The sequence below is a fragment of the Numida meleagris genome, chromosome 1, assembly GCF_002078875.1.
Source record: "Numida meleagris isolate 19003 breed g44 Domestic line chromosome 1, NumMel1.0, whole genome shotgun sequence".
NCBI classification, from domain to species: Eukaryota; Metazoa; Chordata; class Aves; order Galliformes; family Numididae; genus Numida; species Numida meleagris.
The window spans coordinates 40350924-40366233 of NC_034409.1; the positions used below are offsets into that span (position 1 = coordinate 40350924).

Genomic DNA, 15310 nt, shown 5'->3' on the forward strand with positions numbered 1-15310 from the left:
GCAAGAGGAATCATTATTTATGAGTATTTAGAAATACTGAAATAATTTAGCATGGCATTGCAGGGGAAGAATAATTTTTCATGACCTGTTTTTTTTTTTTTTTTTTTTTTTTTTTGTGTGTGAATACATCATAAGAATGTCCTTTTGCCTGTAGATGGTGCTATTTTACCATTTAAAAAAAAAAAGTCTCATTTTGTACATTGTCCATTACTTTCTTGGGTGCCAAACTCTAGGGCTGTCTTTCATTGTTTTGACGCAGGTCTGAGATACTGATTGGCCCTGGCTTAGCAAGGTCCATTCAGTATGGATGCTGGATAGGCCAGTGGAGGAAGGAATTGGAAGAAAGTATTTCATATGAAAAGTTTCCTGTCTCCGTATCTGTGATAGGAGGGTTCTTAATGGCAGCTCTGTGACCCACTGTGGCCACTGTGATGGAGTGTGTGATTTGGGAAGAGCTACAGTGGTAAATGAAAGTATTGGGAAAACTCTGAGAAATTATTTGATTAATAGTGATTTTTAAAGGGTTGTCTGTAATGATCAATCTCTCTGCTTTAACTCTTTGTGGCTTTTATTAAAATATTATATTGTTATAATAGAAGGGGTAGAATTTTTCACTGAAATATTTTTCATTCAAAACATTCCCATATAATGAATTTTAGAAGTAAAATGCCTAAATTTTGGATGTACAGGAGACATACTTCAGTGAGAAAAGCTTTAGTAATTCATTAACATAATGTAAAAATACATGCATGTGTTTGTTTTTCCTTCATTTTTTAACTAGGAGGAAGGTCAGCTCTCGTGGACGGATGGATCTCCTTATTCCCTAAAGGCTAACGCCTTGTCTTTGTCAATGCTGCCAGCAAAGGAAACCGATTGCTATGCCCTTCAGAGAGATCCCACTGGTCCAGACTATTTCTTCACGGGATTTTTCTGCTTTATACAGCTACCATATATTTGTGAATATGAATGTAACTATATTTCTTCCAATCTTCTGCATTAATTTTAAACTCCCACCCCTTCATCTTCAAAAAATACAAATATGAAGAAAGAAATGGTTTTTTAATGACTTTTTTTTTTTTTAATGTTCTTTTTCAGTACCTCTGGTACCAGAAAACTTCACATTCACTGTGCTTGACATCAAAACAACTGAAGCTGTATTTATATGGAGTGATATGGATATCTGGCTTAAGTCAGGCTTTGCGCTCATAATTAAGTACTATTTTGATCACTTGAAACCACGCATTCTGAGCTTGCCTGTGTTAACAACTGAAGCAAAAATTGTGCAGTTGAGTCCTGGACTTTGCTATAGGTTTTTACTAGTGGCGAGGAACTCAGAAGGGGCACAGACTGTCTTAAGTCCAATTCTGAAAGTAGAAACAAGTAAGTTACAAAAATGAATAGCAATAATAACCACATAATATACACTTTTCATATTGTTCCTTTGGTGATGTTATTATTTGTGTTGATAATTAGTCTGAAATTAGAAATAAATCTGGACATGAATTCTGAACCTAGAATTCACCTACTTGTAGAGTGGGTTCCAAAGTCTTTATTTTTCTTTTGTACTAAAGTGCTTATCTTGAGCTGCATCTAAAGAGAGGAGACCAGCAGGGTGAGGGAGGTGATTGTCACAGAAACACAGAATCACAGAATTGTAGGAGTTGGACTGGCGACTGAACTGTTGGAAGAGATGTAGGAAACATATGATGAGCTGTTTTAAAATGCTTGATAAAAAGAGTGTGCATTGAACAGTTTCTGAAATTCTGTAGATTTGTGCCATTCATCTCATTAGGATTGGGTTTTAACATCTTAGGTAACTCATACCATTTGTCTGCAGTAATGCTTCTGATCTAAGTACAAGAGAAAGGACCTAACTGAGTAGACTGAGTTCTACATAAGAGTTGGGCGATTCATAAAACCTAAATTAGACAGTGACAGTATTCCTCTGCAAATCAATGTTAGTTAAACTGTCAGCATTGCTTTCTTTGATTTGCTTTAAGACTATTTTAAGTCCATATTGTTAGCTTTTCAAGCTGTTTAAGAAAAAAAAGTCTTTAAAAAAAAAAGAAAAAAGTCTGTAAAACACATCAGAATCTCTTACGCTATTTGCTATTTCTAATCTTATTCATTAGGGCCATTGCACTCCCAGAAGTTAGAGACTACGTATGTTTCATCTGCAGAAATACATTTAAAGTGGAAGCCTCCACAGCATTCCTCCTGTGCTCATTTTCATTATTACCTTATTAATATTTTGGATACTGAAACCAATGCCTGGGAACAGTTGCCAGTTGAAAAAAGCAAGACTTCAACAGTAATAGGAAATATAAAACCTTATCATCAGTACCAGATATATTTGCAGAATGTTGCAGAGAAAGGAAGTCTAAGCTGCCATGAAAAGCCTATATTAATCACAACAGGTGATGTATCAATTTTCTGTTTGGTTGGTTGGTTTTCATTCTTCCCCTTAGACAGTTTACACTGAGAATAGGAGGTGCTAATATATTTCTAAAGTTATGTGCAGATTGTGGTTTGTTGGTTTGTACTGGAGGAAAATTGGGGCAATTCTTTTCTATTTTTTCTGTTCACTAATTTTAATCTTCAGAACCTTTCAAAAAAGTGAATTCTTCACTTTTTTGTCATGTCTTTTTTACTTGGTAGCTTAAACTACACTACCATGTTCTAAAGAAGTGACATCATATTTGATATATACTGATTTATGGTTCAAATATGAATTTAATTTTAACAAAGTAGAAACATTTCCATGGTGTCTCACATGATGTAGCTGAAGACAGATTAAATCTTTCCTAATCATTGATACTGTGACTTAAATTGTGTCATCTTCTGTGTCTGTATATATTCAATGGAACAGAATATGCTTGTAAAATAAGGCACTGTTTTCATGAGAAAAAATTGAAGAATCTGCCTGTAACATGCAGGTGTCTAAAAACTGTCTACAAACCATTTAATAGATACATAAGTAGTGATTTTAAATCATAAAATATCTAGAAAAAAATCAAAAACCAATATTTTTGGGAAGAGTTTCTTAAGGGATGGAATGTTTGAGCTGTGGTTTTATAGTGAAATTCTTTTTCTTTGGTAAAGCTGTCAGTCCACCTACAGCTGTTTTTATTCAGCCTGAGGATGTGCAAGAAGAGAGTGTGATCCTTCACTGGAAGCTGGCACAAGAGGGTCAGGAATCGTACATTCAGGTGAAACCTAGTGCAGACATCGGTGAAACTATGAAGTTTTTAGTAAACAATACAGAAGAATTTAACATTGATCTTCTAATTCCTGGAATGACTTATGAAATAGCAGTGGCAAGTGTGTATAATGGAAATATGAGTGAACTCAAGACCATTCAATGCACTTTAAGTAAGACATTGTTAAACAGTGGTAATTACAGACTATAATACACTCATCATCACTCTTGTTATCATTACTAACAAATTACTAATACATTTGTCATGTCAAGTACACTGTCTTAATAGACAGGGATCAAAACTAGAAAATGAAATACATTGATTCGATTCTTATTGTTAAAGGCAAAGGAGATGTTAACTTTCAGAGAGATGCAGCCTTGGGAAACACATTGGTATTTTATTGAATGCAGTTTAACTGTGGTGAGGATCAGAGTATGGAATCTCATTCCCTCTGACTGAAGAAATTGAGTGAACTGTTGATTTGAAATAGGAAATTATAGGAATGGTTGAAACAGTATTTATTTTGGGAGAGATGAATTAGGCATCCTGTGAAATGTGAGAGAAATTACTGTAGGTGAGAGGGTGCTGGGGAAAGAATTTGAGTTAGAAGTAGCAGTAAGCTGAGAAGGAAAAAGCTCTAATTTTTTTTATCAAAGCGCCTTTCCTGTTAGTGCTTGTTTACTGACATGTTGAAATGCTTTTGGCACAGTATAATTTTTTTTTATTTTTTATTTTTTGAAAATATGAAAATGATGGTTGGGACTCATTCATGATATATATGTGATACGTAAAAGCTGCAGCTGTCAGATTATAGATACATGAAATGATGCCTTGTCGTTTTTTCTAAAAGGTTGCAGTATTTTTTTTTAATATTTTATATAGCATTACATTTAATATCTCATTCACAAAATAGATGATAGGATTTCCCATCTGTAAGAGCCAGTTATATGGGACGAACACTCAATATGTCAATCCATCAAACATGCCTCCTTCTCCATGCTCATCTCCATATCCAAACACGCACTTCTGTATATTGTTTCTGTTACCTTAACTACCTTCTTGGTGCAGTTGTGCATGATACCAGTGGAAGCCTGACTTGCATTGACTCTATCCTTTACCAAGTGCTTCAGGATTCTAGTAATGAACACCTAAAAAGATCAGGTTGTTTGTTCTCTCTGAGCAATTATCAGTTTTACTACGATAACAGTCTGCACCATGCAAGCATAGTCTCAGGGCAGTTGCTTCAGATTTGCTGTGTGGTTTTCATTATTTTCAGTTAATCTAACGTGGCTTTTTTTTTTTTTCATCCTTCAGAGCCCAAGCCTGTCCAAATTGTAATTCCTTATGTGCTTTATAGTAATGCTGTGGCATTATTTGTTCGCGTGCCTGATATTGGAGTATTTGATGGCATATATGTTACAACTAAGGGCGGACCTAATGCAACATTCAGTTTGAGAAGTGATGGCAAAATAACAGTTGAAAACCTTACTCCAGGAACAGAATATGATTTCTTTGTCTTCACAAAAAGCAGAAAAATGTTGAGCTCCTCTTACCATGTAACTGGTGTAAAAACATGTGAGTATTTTGATTCCTATAAAATCGCGTAATGTTAAATTCACATTTCTAACCTCTAACTTTAGTTTTATTTCAGTGCAGTAACAGATACAGATTATTTACAAATCATCCAGGTATATTTGTGTAAGCGATTAATAGTTATACTAACAACAGCTGTTCTTTAAACAAAACTGTAACTATCCCTTATCATTACTAACCTTTCTAAACTTTCTTTTTTTATATCAAGGCTATACAAATGTCTGGCAAGTATTTCAGGAATTTAGGCTGTATTAAACTGTTGTGGGGAAACAAGACATACTTTGATTATTTATTTTAGCCAAAGTGATTAGCATCAGTGGAATTGCTTCTGTGTCTTGAAAATTAGTATGTTTTTTTCCTCCCACTGCATCTTTAAACAAGTAAAAATAGCTTGAAGTTTCCAAATTTCAAGAAAATAAATTAAATAACAAAGACAGTAAGAAGTATTCCGGAAGGGGAACTCCTTTTCCAAGTTCTTTCAAAAAGAAATTTTATTAAGGACTTAAACAATTGTTTAAAATACCTACTGCAATTCTGTGTTTTGAATTTTCTATTCTTTATGATGAATGTACTTCATGCGTTTTATGATTTTTCTTTGAAATCCTTTTCTACTCTGTCTCCTCAGAGTGGAAATTTTATAAAAAGTACTACTGAGATTGGGTAAAAGCAAGCAAGGAGAAAAAGAAGAGCATGAGGGATGAAAAAAATATTCTCCAAATAGTGAAAACCTTGAAAGCTGATTTTTCTTAAAATATAGTTTTAATAAAAGTTGTGTTTTGATCACTCATAAGAGAACAGTTCTTCAGAAAACTTAATTTTGATCTGCTCCTACTGGGTCTCCAAAACCTTGGAAGAAAAAAAAAATCTGATTTTTTCTTAGAAAATACATAAATTTTCGTACATTCCAGGCAGAAGGATCTGGACTGGAATGAGAGAAATGCAGACAAAAATGCTCTGTAATGTAATCTTATGCAAGGCTATACTAATTAGGGATAAAGGGCATTTGCTGTGCCTGGTCTACCCAGTTTTGCTGATCTTTGATGTTTCCATGGGAGGCACAAAATTGTTGGATTGAGTAGTAATGGTTTTCATTTTTTCTATAGGTTTAGCAGCTCCACTCAATATACGAGAAGGTAATGTGACAGACACTTCAATACAGATTGCTTGGGACCGTGCTGAAGGAGATTTTCAGCAATATGAAGTCACATGCGCAGACTGTGCAAGTGCTTTTAGGGTATGCTTTTTAAAAGACTCTGTTCAGTCAATGCAGCTATTTTTTTTTAAATCTTATATTAAGCATTCAGAGATTAAATTAAAAGCTATGGATCCTACTAAAATAGACGGAGGGGTCACTAATGTAACAGAAGCAAATTTTGCAAACAGTTCTTTTTTTTTTTAGGTCCAGAAAGTCAAGCAAGAAACAGCAACATTTTCCAACCTTATTCCTGGTAAGCTGTACAGCTTTACAGTTCGAACAGAAAAGGAAGGTTTCAGAGACAGTGTATTTGTTGCAAAGGAGATACAGACAGGTGAGACCTCGCTGTCACTATATTCATGACTTATTTTGTTCTTCTCATATCTCTTGTTTTCTCCTACATTTACTTGAACTTTATTTTTGTTTAAAATAGAAAAAAATGAATTCTATCACTCTCATTATTTTCTCCTTATTCTCTTTCATTGGTATTTTTTTTATTCTTCAACTGTATCCTTTCAAGTAAATGCACTTGAATCTGGTTGTAGTAAACAATTAATACTTGTTATTAGCATCATAATGACTCAAGCAGTTTTACACTACAGGTGTACAACTGGTTCTTGCAGACTGGTTACTAGCACTAGAAAAAGCGAAGTCTTTTTTCTTAAACTTCTGTTTTTAATCCAGTACTGAGTTTGAACACGGTTACGTGTAGAGAACTAAATTAGTTTTCTGATGTTCTCTCATTGGCCTCTTATATCAGCAGTAAATACAGTGTTTTCTACATTTAGTTTTAATTTAGGTTAGGACATTTGATTCTCAGAAGCACAGTTCTGTGTTAGTTCTCAAATGTTAATAATCAATCCCACTGTCCTTCTAGCTGCTAGAGTATTCTTTCAGTTATATATCTATCTTAAGAGTATGATATGTAGCTCTGTGAAAAAATCAGAATGTAGCTCAGCAGCAAAGTATCCAAGATGTTAAGGAATTATAAGACAAAACAGAAAACATCACTGTGTTGTCCATCAAAATCCAGGTACTCTTGCCTCTTGAACATGGCACTGTTCTATTCCTGTTAGGGCATGTGATAAAAGCTCTTCTGCACACCCTCAAAGGAGCTGAAACAGCAGCAAAAAAGGCAACCCAAATAATTGCTGCTGGGTTACTCCCAGGCCCATCCAGGAGTCATCAGCCCATCAAAGACTCATCTCCACAACTCAAGGAATACACAGCCAGGTGGAAACCCAGATTAAGGATTCCTGGGGTCAGACCCCCAGTCTGATATGCCAGCGGCTGGTGTGAGATTGTGTGTGTGAGTGCCTGACTGCAAGGGTGGCAGAATAAGGCAGGAAGTAGGTGAAGTGCCTGGGAGCAAGCATGTGGGTGAACAGCTCTCTGATAGCCAGCTCTGGCTGTGAGAGCACCTGTGTATCTCCAAGGGTGGTCAGTTTATGCAAGCATCAGGGGAGCAGTATGAGGCCATAAGTGCTGGCTCGGTTAATGTGAGTGCTCTGATTGTGATCTGTGTGCCAGGCTGTATATATGCGTGCGTATATGCATGCTCTGTATGCACGTGCCTTCTGGGAATACATCTTCAGCCTGGTTGCCCTGGGAACATGAAGCAACAGCAGCCTCACCTCTCTCAGGTTGACGGATCCCAAATTATGTAATTTCTTCTAACAGGTCCCTCATGTGGAAAAGTATAGGTCAAAATAAGGATCACAGCAAGCATGTTCAAAGGTATATAATGTTTTGCATTCAAGGAACCACTGACTAAAGCTGACGCAGAAGTGGTAGATGTCTGTAAAATTTTTGTGAGAGGGTAAGTCATGGGGAAGTAATTATGGAGCAAGTAAGAAGAAATACATGGATATTCTCTTTGCAAGAACTAAGGACTTGAAGTGAAACAGAAGAGAGCAAGCAGAAAACAAGCAAACGGAAATAGATGTTAAATAAATTTGTAGATAAGATGCAGAACTCCTGGCCACAGGATATTTTGGGTTATGGTTGTGGTTTGGCTCAAGAAATCCATGGGCTGCACACTAGGAGATAACCTGGGAAGTTACTGAAGAGGATTATCACTACATGCAAGTCTTGTTTTCTGTAGACATCTGCTTTTAGCCCCCACTGAATACAAGATATTTTGCTAGCAGGAATTTTGGTCTTGGCCAAGCAAGTTAGATTTTATGTTTGCATTTCTTTTCCTGAGAAATTGTCAGTGTTTGAGGAACTACACATCAGAGATGTCAAAACGACATTAACTAGCATTACAGAGTAATGGCTTTCGGTCTGGTGGGTAAGGAAAGACCCTACACTCTTTACTGCAATGGAATTATTCTGTCTGTCCTTGAGAGAAGCAAGGACATACCGTTTTTCTGGAGTTTTCATCAAATTCTGTTGAAATAAGTCCTGTCATAGAATATTGTGTTTGAAATATATTTAAAAAATAATGTTACTTCTTATTGTCACACAGTACCAAGTGCAGTTAAGTATCTGAACTATAGCAGAGATGCTGAATCAATAACTGTTACCTGGCCACCAGCCCAAAATAAATTTGACGGATATGTTCTTTCTATAAAGAGCAAGATCTTCAACAAAGAGAACAGGTTATCTTCTGGTGTAAGGTATGAGAATTATGTTTTAATATTCAACTATTTAAAAAATAACTAACATGAACTGAAAGCAGATACTTCATGCTATGTTTAAAATAAGTAGTCTGCAGTATTATTTATATGGGATATATATTTGATAATTTCACTTGATATACACTACTGTACCTATGTGAAAAAAGAACATTTAAGAATTCTATTTTTTAATAAAATACATCTCGAATCATATAAAGAAATAACATCCATAATGATGTAAATAATTAAAATTATTAAGATACACGTATTTTAAAATCCTAAAGAAAACAATCTCTTTTTTTTTTATGTTTGTAGAATTTACAAACTTGAGAATCTTCTGCCAGGCACTGATTTTTTAATTAGTATTGTGACAACCAATGGACTAAAAAGAAGTCACCCCACCATTCTCAAGATTAGCACCTGTAGGTTCACAATTCATTCTTACATTTTAATGTTTTGTCTAAAAAATGTAATCTGTTATTAAATCAACGCGTGGATTTATTTAAATCAATTAAATCAGTGACTGGATTAATGTAGAGGTGTCTTTCTTTTCAAGTTAAGCATCCTTAAAAGTTATCAAATAAATGAAAGATTTTCCAATACAGATAAGTTTCCTATGTAGTTAATGGGATTATGCTGATAATTGAATCAGCATGTTGTTAGGTTGATGGAACTTCTCTATATGAATTTACAAACATTGCTTGTATTTCTGGATCTGTTGCTGATACATGGAGGCGAACTGAGTTTTTGTTATTTCTCTTCATTACAATATGAAATCTGTAACTACGCTGAACTATGAAATAATGAATTACAGCAGTATTTTCTTCAATATAAAATATTTTGATCTTAAATTTTTCATCCTCTCCTACCTTTACCTCAGGTCCTGATCCACCATCAGACTTACAGGTGCTTGGGCAGGAAGAAAATACAGTGTATCTGTCTTGGAAGCTACCAAGAGGAGGATTTGATAAGTTTCAGGTGAGATAAGAATGGGAAGAAAACAATGCAATCTTATAATTTTCTCAATGAAATTATCACCCCGCATGTATAATAATATGCATACATACAAGTATATGTATAATAATGCATATCTACGACAGTAATTATTTTTCTTTATAAACCATGTAATTATGGGAGATAAATACTGTTTCTAGGGATGATCAGGTAAATATATGGAAACTGAGTTGTAATATTTCATGGTTAGTATTACCAAGTGGCTTGTCATCATTAGTATTTTGAAGCATGTCCTTTGCAACACTTAGCACAAAACATAAGAGTTCATTCTTTTCTTCCAGTTCTCTGGTCAGAAACAATTGTCTGTGAATTCTAAACACTTGGTTTCTGGATCATGTTTCACTGGGACATTTCAACCAGTCTCTTTTGTATCCTGTCTTTTGCAGCCTATCTTGTATTATCCTTTGCCTTTTGGAGTCACTGTATAATCATGGTCATACAGTCAACTCTTCAGTGATAAACTGCCTAGTAGTAAACTTGTCATTTGAATCAATGATGATTTCAAGGTGCCTTTAACTGACTGACTAGGATATTCTTTATTATGTAGCAAAACCATGAAACAAAGTACCTTGCTCTAATTGCCTTACATAGTTTGTACCCTAATATTAAAGTGTCCAGTTCTGCTCCCCACCCTATGACTAGAACGTGAAGTCTTGGTATTCTAAAGTGTAGTTTCTTAGCACTTCTTCTCTCTTCATTAGTGTACAGGTGCATTGATCTGAATGAATAAGACCAGCCAGTTCACCTACCCAGCACCATTTGCTTATGTAATTTGGAGTATTTTTACCAATTTCAAAATTTAATTTGATTCTCTTGTTCATGTTCTGAAGCAGCTCAGATACACTTTTGTATGCAGTCAGGTTATTTTTATCATTGCATGGAAAGTAATTGTCATCTGTAATACTGATCTTTATGGCACTGTGCTATTGCTTGGTATTGGTATCTCATACAGTAGGCAGCCACATTAGACAGTGCTTTATCAGAATAAATGAGGTTGTCTATAAATCTTTAATAGGAAAGGCTTCAGTAGACTGGTTGCTTAGTGAAGTGCACCTGCATGAAAGGGATCACTTTACTAATCATTTAAAATTAATTGCCCCAGCTTACCAACTTTCTATGCAATATACACAAAAAAAGAGTACACAAAAGAAACTTTCCTAACTTGTTTATGCTAGATGTAAATTTTTAATCTATAGCTTTGCTGGTATGATTTTGCAGTGCTGTAATTCTAATGAATTGATGACAGTCTCCAAGATTTAGTATGTATTAAGAGGTGTTGTGTCAGTAGAATAAGTAGATGCCTAAGGAAACTACGCTATTCCTTCCACAGCAGCTGAATCAAAGTTCTTTCAGATCACCACTATGACCCCTCCGCTCTAGAGGGGAAATAACTGGTGAGCAGACAGTACACACTGACATAGACAGCTGCAAACCATCTTGATCTATTAGTACTGCCACACCCGAGAAACCCATGCAGGTATGCATGCTGGGGATGTTTGTCTAGAGCCCTCCTCTGCAGGGCAGACACAGTGTGCATCTTGCTTTTCACTAGTGCGGATGAGAAACAGTCTGCAGCAATAGTGTCCTGTGTCCACAGAAAGGACTATTGGAGGAATTTATTCCTTCACCTCAAGAGTTGTCTGGGAAGTCAAAATGAATTCTCACCGCCTCTAGGAAATAAGGGGCCAAATTAAAACTGGTGTCTGCAGCACTTTTATTCTCTTCAGTGGCTCAAAGCAGTGAATTTTCAAGGTATCCTAGTGAGCTGAGTTGAGTGACTGATTCCTTGGGGCTCTTTCTTTTTTTCATTCTTTCTTTCTATCTTGTAGTTAACTGCACAGCTTATTGGTACAGCTGTGTGACTGAGCAGTCAGAGTACACTCTGTTCTCCCTCCAAGAGTAAAGACTTCACCTCCTCCATCTATTTTTAAAGATTAAAAAAGATTGCACCACTATTAAGAAATATTAGAGTAAGTAGTGGATCAGCCTTGTGGAACGTAAAACTTCAGACCTCTTCCTTATTTTGTCGCTGAAATGTGGGGAATATTGTAAATATTTGTATATAAACAAGTAGTTGGAATCTTTGAACATAAGTTTTGTGAAGTGAAATAATCTGTGACATAAGAAACTATCATCAACTATTTTTGTATTATTATATTAACACTTTAGTCTAATAATATATATTTTTATTTATAACTTCTTTTATAACATAAATTATACATAATTTATAATCGCTTATGTAATAATATAAATATGTAAATAGAATAACATATACTTAATTATATTGGATATAAGTAATTACTCTTCTTCCATAGCTTTCGTATCGTCTGATGAATAATGGAAAGCCACTTACCAGAACTGTTTATGATAGCAGAACTGTAGTGAAAAATCTGGCTCCTGGGATGGAATATACATTTCAGTTAAGGACAGTTAAAGGCTGGGATTCCTCTGTGGCTGTGGAGAAAAATGTCATCACAAGTAAGGAAGCACCTCATAATTTGTATACTTTTGAATAAAAGTAAATGTGGATACAGAGACATTTAAGTCATTGCATGCAAGTGGTGCAAAAGGATCGCAGTGTTAAAGTTTAGGGGAAAAATTCTGCTCACTCTTGTCGTAGTTGCTTAAACAGGATCCTTGATGAAGTTGAGGAGTCTAAATGTGGTTGTAGATACCCATTTGAAAAAAGAAGTGGACTCTCAAAATTCTTCCAGCTCTAGTACAAGCAAGATGCTGCCAGAATTACTTTGCCTTTTGTTTATAATTGTTTCTGCACCTTTTAAATTCTTGCAAAGCCGTGGTGTGAGATTTGAGGATTGCTCCAATACAAGGCCACAGAAAGCTTTAAAATGTGGGAAGAAAAATCGTGTTTCCAATTATATAAGGAGATCCAGAATACTGAGCCTTGCACTCACTCTGTGAGCAAATGTGTTTTCTAGTGCTTCTATGATACTGCATAGAAAGAGAAGAGCTTGTAGAAGAAATTTGAAGGAATGGATTTGTATTGGCTTGTGGCTTGACAAAGTAGATGGAGCAGATAAGTGTAATCAAAATATAAATCAGCTCCTTGTTTTATACACCTGCATATCTTAGACCTCCTCCATTTGATGGGTTTTCTGTGGTGTCTTAGGGCTGTAATTCCTTAATTAGCCAGGAGACTCTGCAGTTTGTTTTTCAAAGACAAGTGAATCTCTCAAAAAACAGAACTAGATCTCAGAATTTTCTCAATAGAAAATAAAAAAGAATAATCATCATCTTGGTCCTGAAAGTGCTCCTTTTCAGGCAAATATTTTCATGACTGCTGGGCATGAGTCCAGTGTATGGTCAGAATATGGAGAAATTACTCTCATCATTTTAATGACAAGCCTTTAGGATTCTTTTCATATTGAATAATCCAGTCTTTATTGGGATTATGCTTTTTTAAAAATTAAAGAAAGTTACAAGTAATCACCTTGGAACATTCATCTTTTTTTGGAGAACTGCAAACATTTTAATTTTCTAACAGTAGGTATACATTACATATTAATGGAGATGTTATTTGTGAATAAATACCTACACTTTTAGAATTCTGAATATAACCAAGAGGAATAAAGAGTTCATCACTGTGACTATGCAACTTATTGTTTCCCTTTCTAAGATGAACAATTTTCTAAAATCATATGTCCTATGAAGCATTTTAGGAAATGTCTAATTGAATAAAATCACCACAAAATCTTCTTTTCACTCTGATTCTCTGGTGAGCAATGCTACTGTTCTAGTAAAAGATTTGATTAGTCTGGAATTCTCTTCCGTAAATTACTTAGTGCACAGAAGTGTTACATTGCCGGGTTTTACTCTGGGTCACATAATGGTACTGGTTACTACACATCCATAGAAACATATTTCTAAAATTTGCGTTAGTATTTCATTAAGCTGTGAACCCCAAAATTGTTTAAATAAAAACCATTTATTTTCAAAAGCTAAGATTTTTGTGGTATTTTAAGAACTATGTATTAAAATTTTCTTTATTAATCTTAATGACTTTACTATAGAACCAGCTGGGATCTGCAGTTTGTTATTGAAAATGGTAAATACTTCCTCTGCAACTTTAATGTGGAATCCAACCAAGACTAACTTCACATCTTATAAAGCATCTTTATCAAACAGCACCTTTATAAGGAAGTTTATGATTCCAGGAGCAGTATCTAACTTCAGTGTTACAAATCTGACTGCGGGGGGCATTTATAATTTCACACTGCAAAGACTGCAAGGCAATATTGAAGGAGCTCTCGCTTTCATTGAAATTGTAGCAGGTCTGTATGGATTCCTACTTTTTCTACTTGCTGACAAATGGTAGCTCTCAATAACATAGACATTTAGCCTTGTGTGTATCACTTTGTTGAATAACATGGGAATTTCAAGAGAGGTTACATTTAATAGTTTACTGTGGTTGTGGACGTGCATTATCTATAATGTATGCAACTTACTTCTAATGATTCACTACCAAAAACAATATTATTTATCTGTGCAGCGTGTCTTTTGACCATGTTTAGTATCTTCACTATTTTTCAGGTCTTCATCCTGCAAAGAGTTATGCACTGTCTGAACTTAACCTTAAATGTTTGCAGAGTTAAGGATTTAGATGGTAAACTGTTCCATTCAAGGACTGTTTCCTATTAGATTTGTACTTAATGGGGTAAAATCTCAATCTTGATGTTTGTCTGCAGTTTACTGTAATGTAATAATATAAAATACAGATTAAATTTAAAAGGCAAAAAGATGCACCAGAACTACCTTAATCGATTTCTATTACTGATTTTTTATACTACTACTAAAAGTTTTACTTGTGGCAATGACACAGTGGTATGAGAGAGACCTGAGAAGAGTTTGAAGTTCTCACTGACATGTTGTGAGACATGTCATGACATTTGCGTGTGTACTTCTGGGATCGTGTGCTTCAGCGGTAGTCAGGGGGCCAGAAGCAAGAGGTCGAAAAGAGTCATTAAAATGCAGTGACGTAGAGGTGGAAATCCTTACATTTACTTTGAAGTACTTGTCTTGAGAGAAAAACTATGAAGAAAAATCTTGCGCATCTTTTGCAGGTTGAACTAAGACCACAGTATTGTAACACTTAATCGTTACTAATATTTTTTCTAATTCAGGGAAGATTTAAGTCAGTTTGGTTGACCAATTTGTGATTGCTTTTGCTTAAATGTGTTCAGATTACATCAGAATGCTGAACCTGCTTGTTTATAACAGTTAATTTTTGGAAAAATTAACACGTTGGGTTTTGCACTCCATGCTCTGTGATGTATCTACTCAATTGCAACAAATTATTTCAGTGAAATGTACAGGAAGTTGTTTTATTACACAAATATACTGGCCACTGCTGGTAAGAAGTGAGTGTTAACACATACGTGAAATAGGAGTATGGTAGAAGAGCAGGTGCAATGAGGCTTAAATGAACCGCCTTCTTGTATGCATTGGTGGTATGGTTAAAACTGCAAGAGAGTAGAAGTGAAACTTTTTTTCAGCATCAGTGGAAATGGTAGTTCTCAATCACAGGGTAATAGTAGGACTAGTATTTGCTTCATGGCACTAAATTTCCCTTTCCATGAGGACCCTTCTAGGCTGTCTTCCGCTGCTTGGCCAGAAATAATGCAACTGAGGTAGACGACTTCAAGTACTACGGTAACTGTACACTCGGT

General features: G+C 35.2%; 1 protein-coding gene across 9 annotated transcripts in view; it reads left to right on the forward strand.

The window, feature by feature from the left end:
• PTPRQ (protein tyrosine phosphatase, receptor type Q) overlaps nucleotides 1–15310 on the forward strand; it is a 123553-nt gene that overhangs the window by 7051 nt on the left and 101192 nt on the right. For all 9 annotated transcript variants that reach the window (XR_002434671.1, XM_021385259.1, XM_021385258.1 and 6 more), the window contains 12 exons: nucleotides 782–968; nucleotides 1096–1380; nucleotides 2133–2417; nucleotides 3103–3372; nucleotides 4515–4775; nucleotides 5897–6027; nucleotides 6193–6322; nucleotides 8459–8609; nucleotides 8925–9031; nucleotides 9490–9587; nucleotides 11939–12101; nucleotides 13655–13915. Coding sequence is in view for 8 of the 9 variants with exons in the window: in XM_021385259.1 (XP_021240934.1) it covers nucleotides 782–968; nucleotides 1096–1380; nucleotides 2133–2417; nucleotides 3103–3372; nucleotides 4515–4775; nucleotides 5897–6027; nucleotides 6193–6322; nucleotides 8459–8609; nucleotides 8925–9031; nucleotides 9490–9587; nucleotides 11939–12101; nucleotides 13655–13915 (2329 nt within the window). In the remaining variant the exon portion in view is untranslated. The remainder of the gene's footprint in view (nucleotides 1–781; nucleotides 969–1095; nucleotides 1381–2132; nucleotides 2418–3102; nucleotides 3373–4514; nucleotides 4776–5896; nucleotides 6028–6192; nucleotides 6323–8458; nucleotides 8610–8924; nucleotides 9032–9489; nucleotides 9588–11938; nucleotides 12102–13654; nucleotides 13916–15310) is intronic.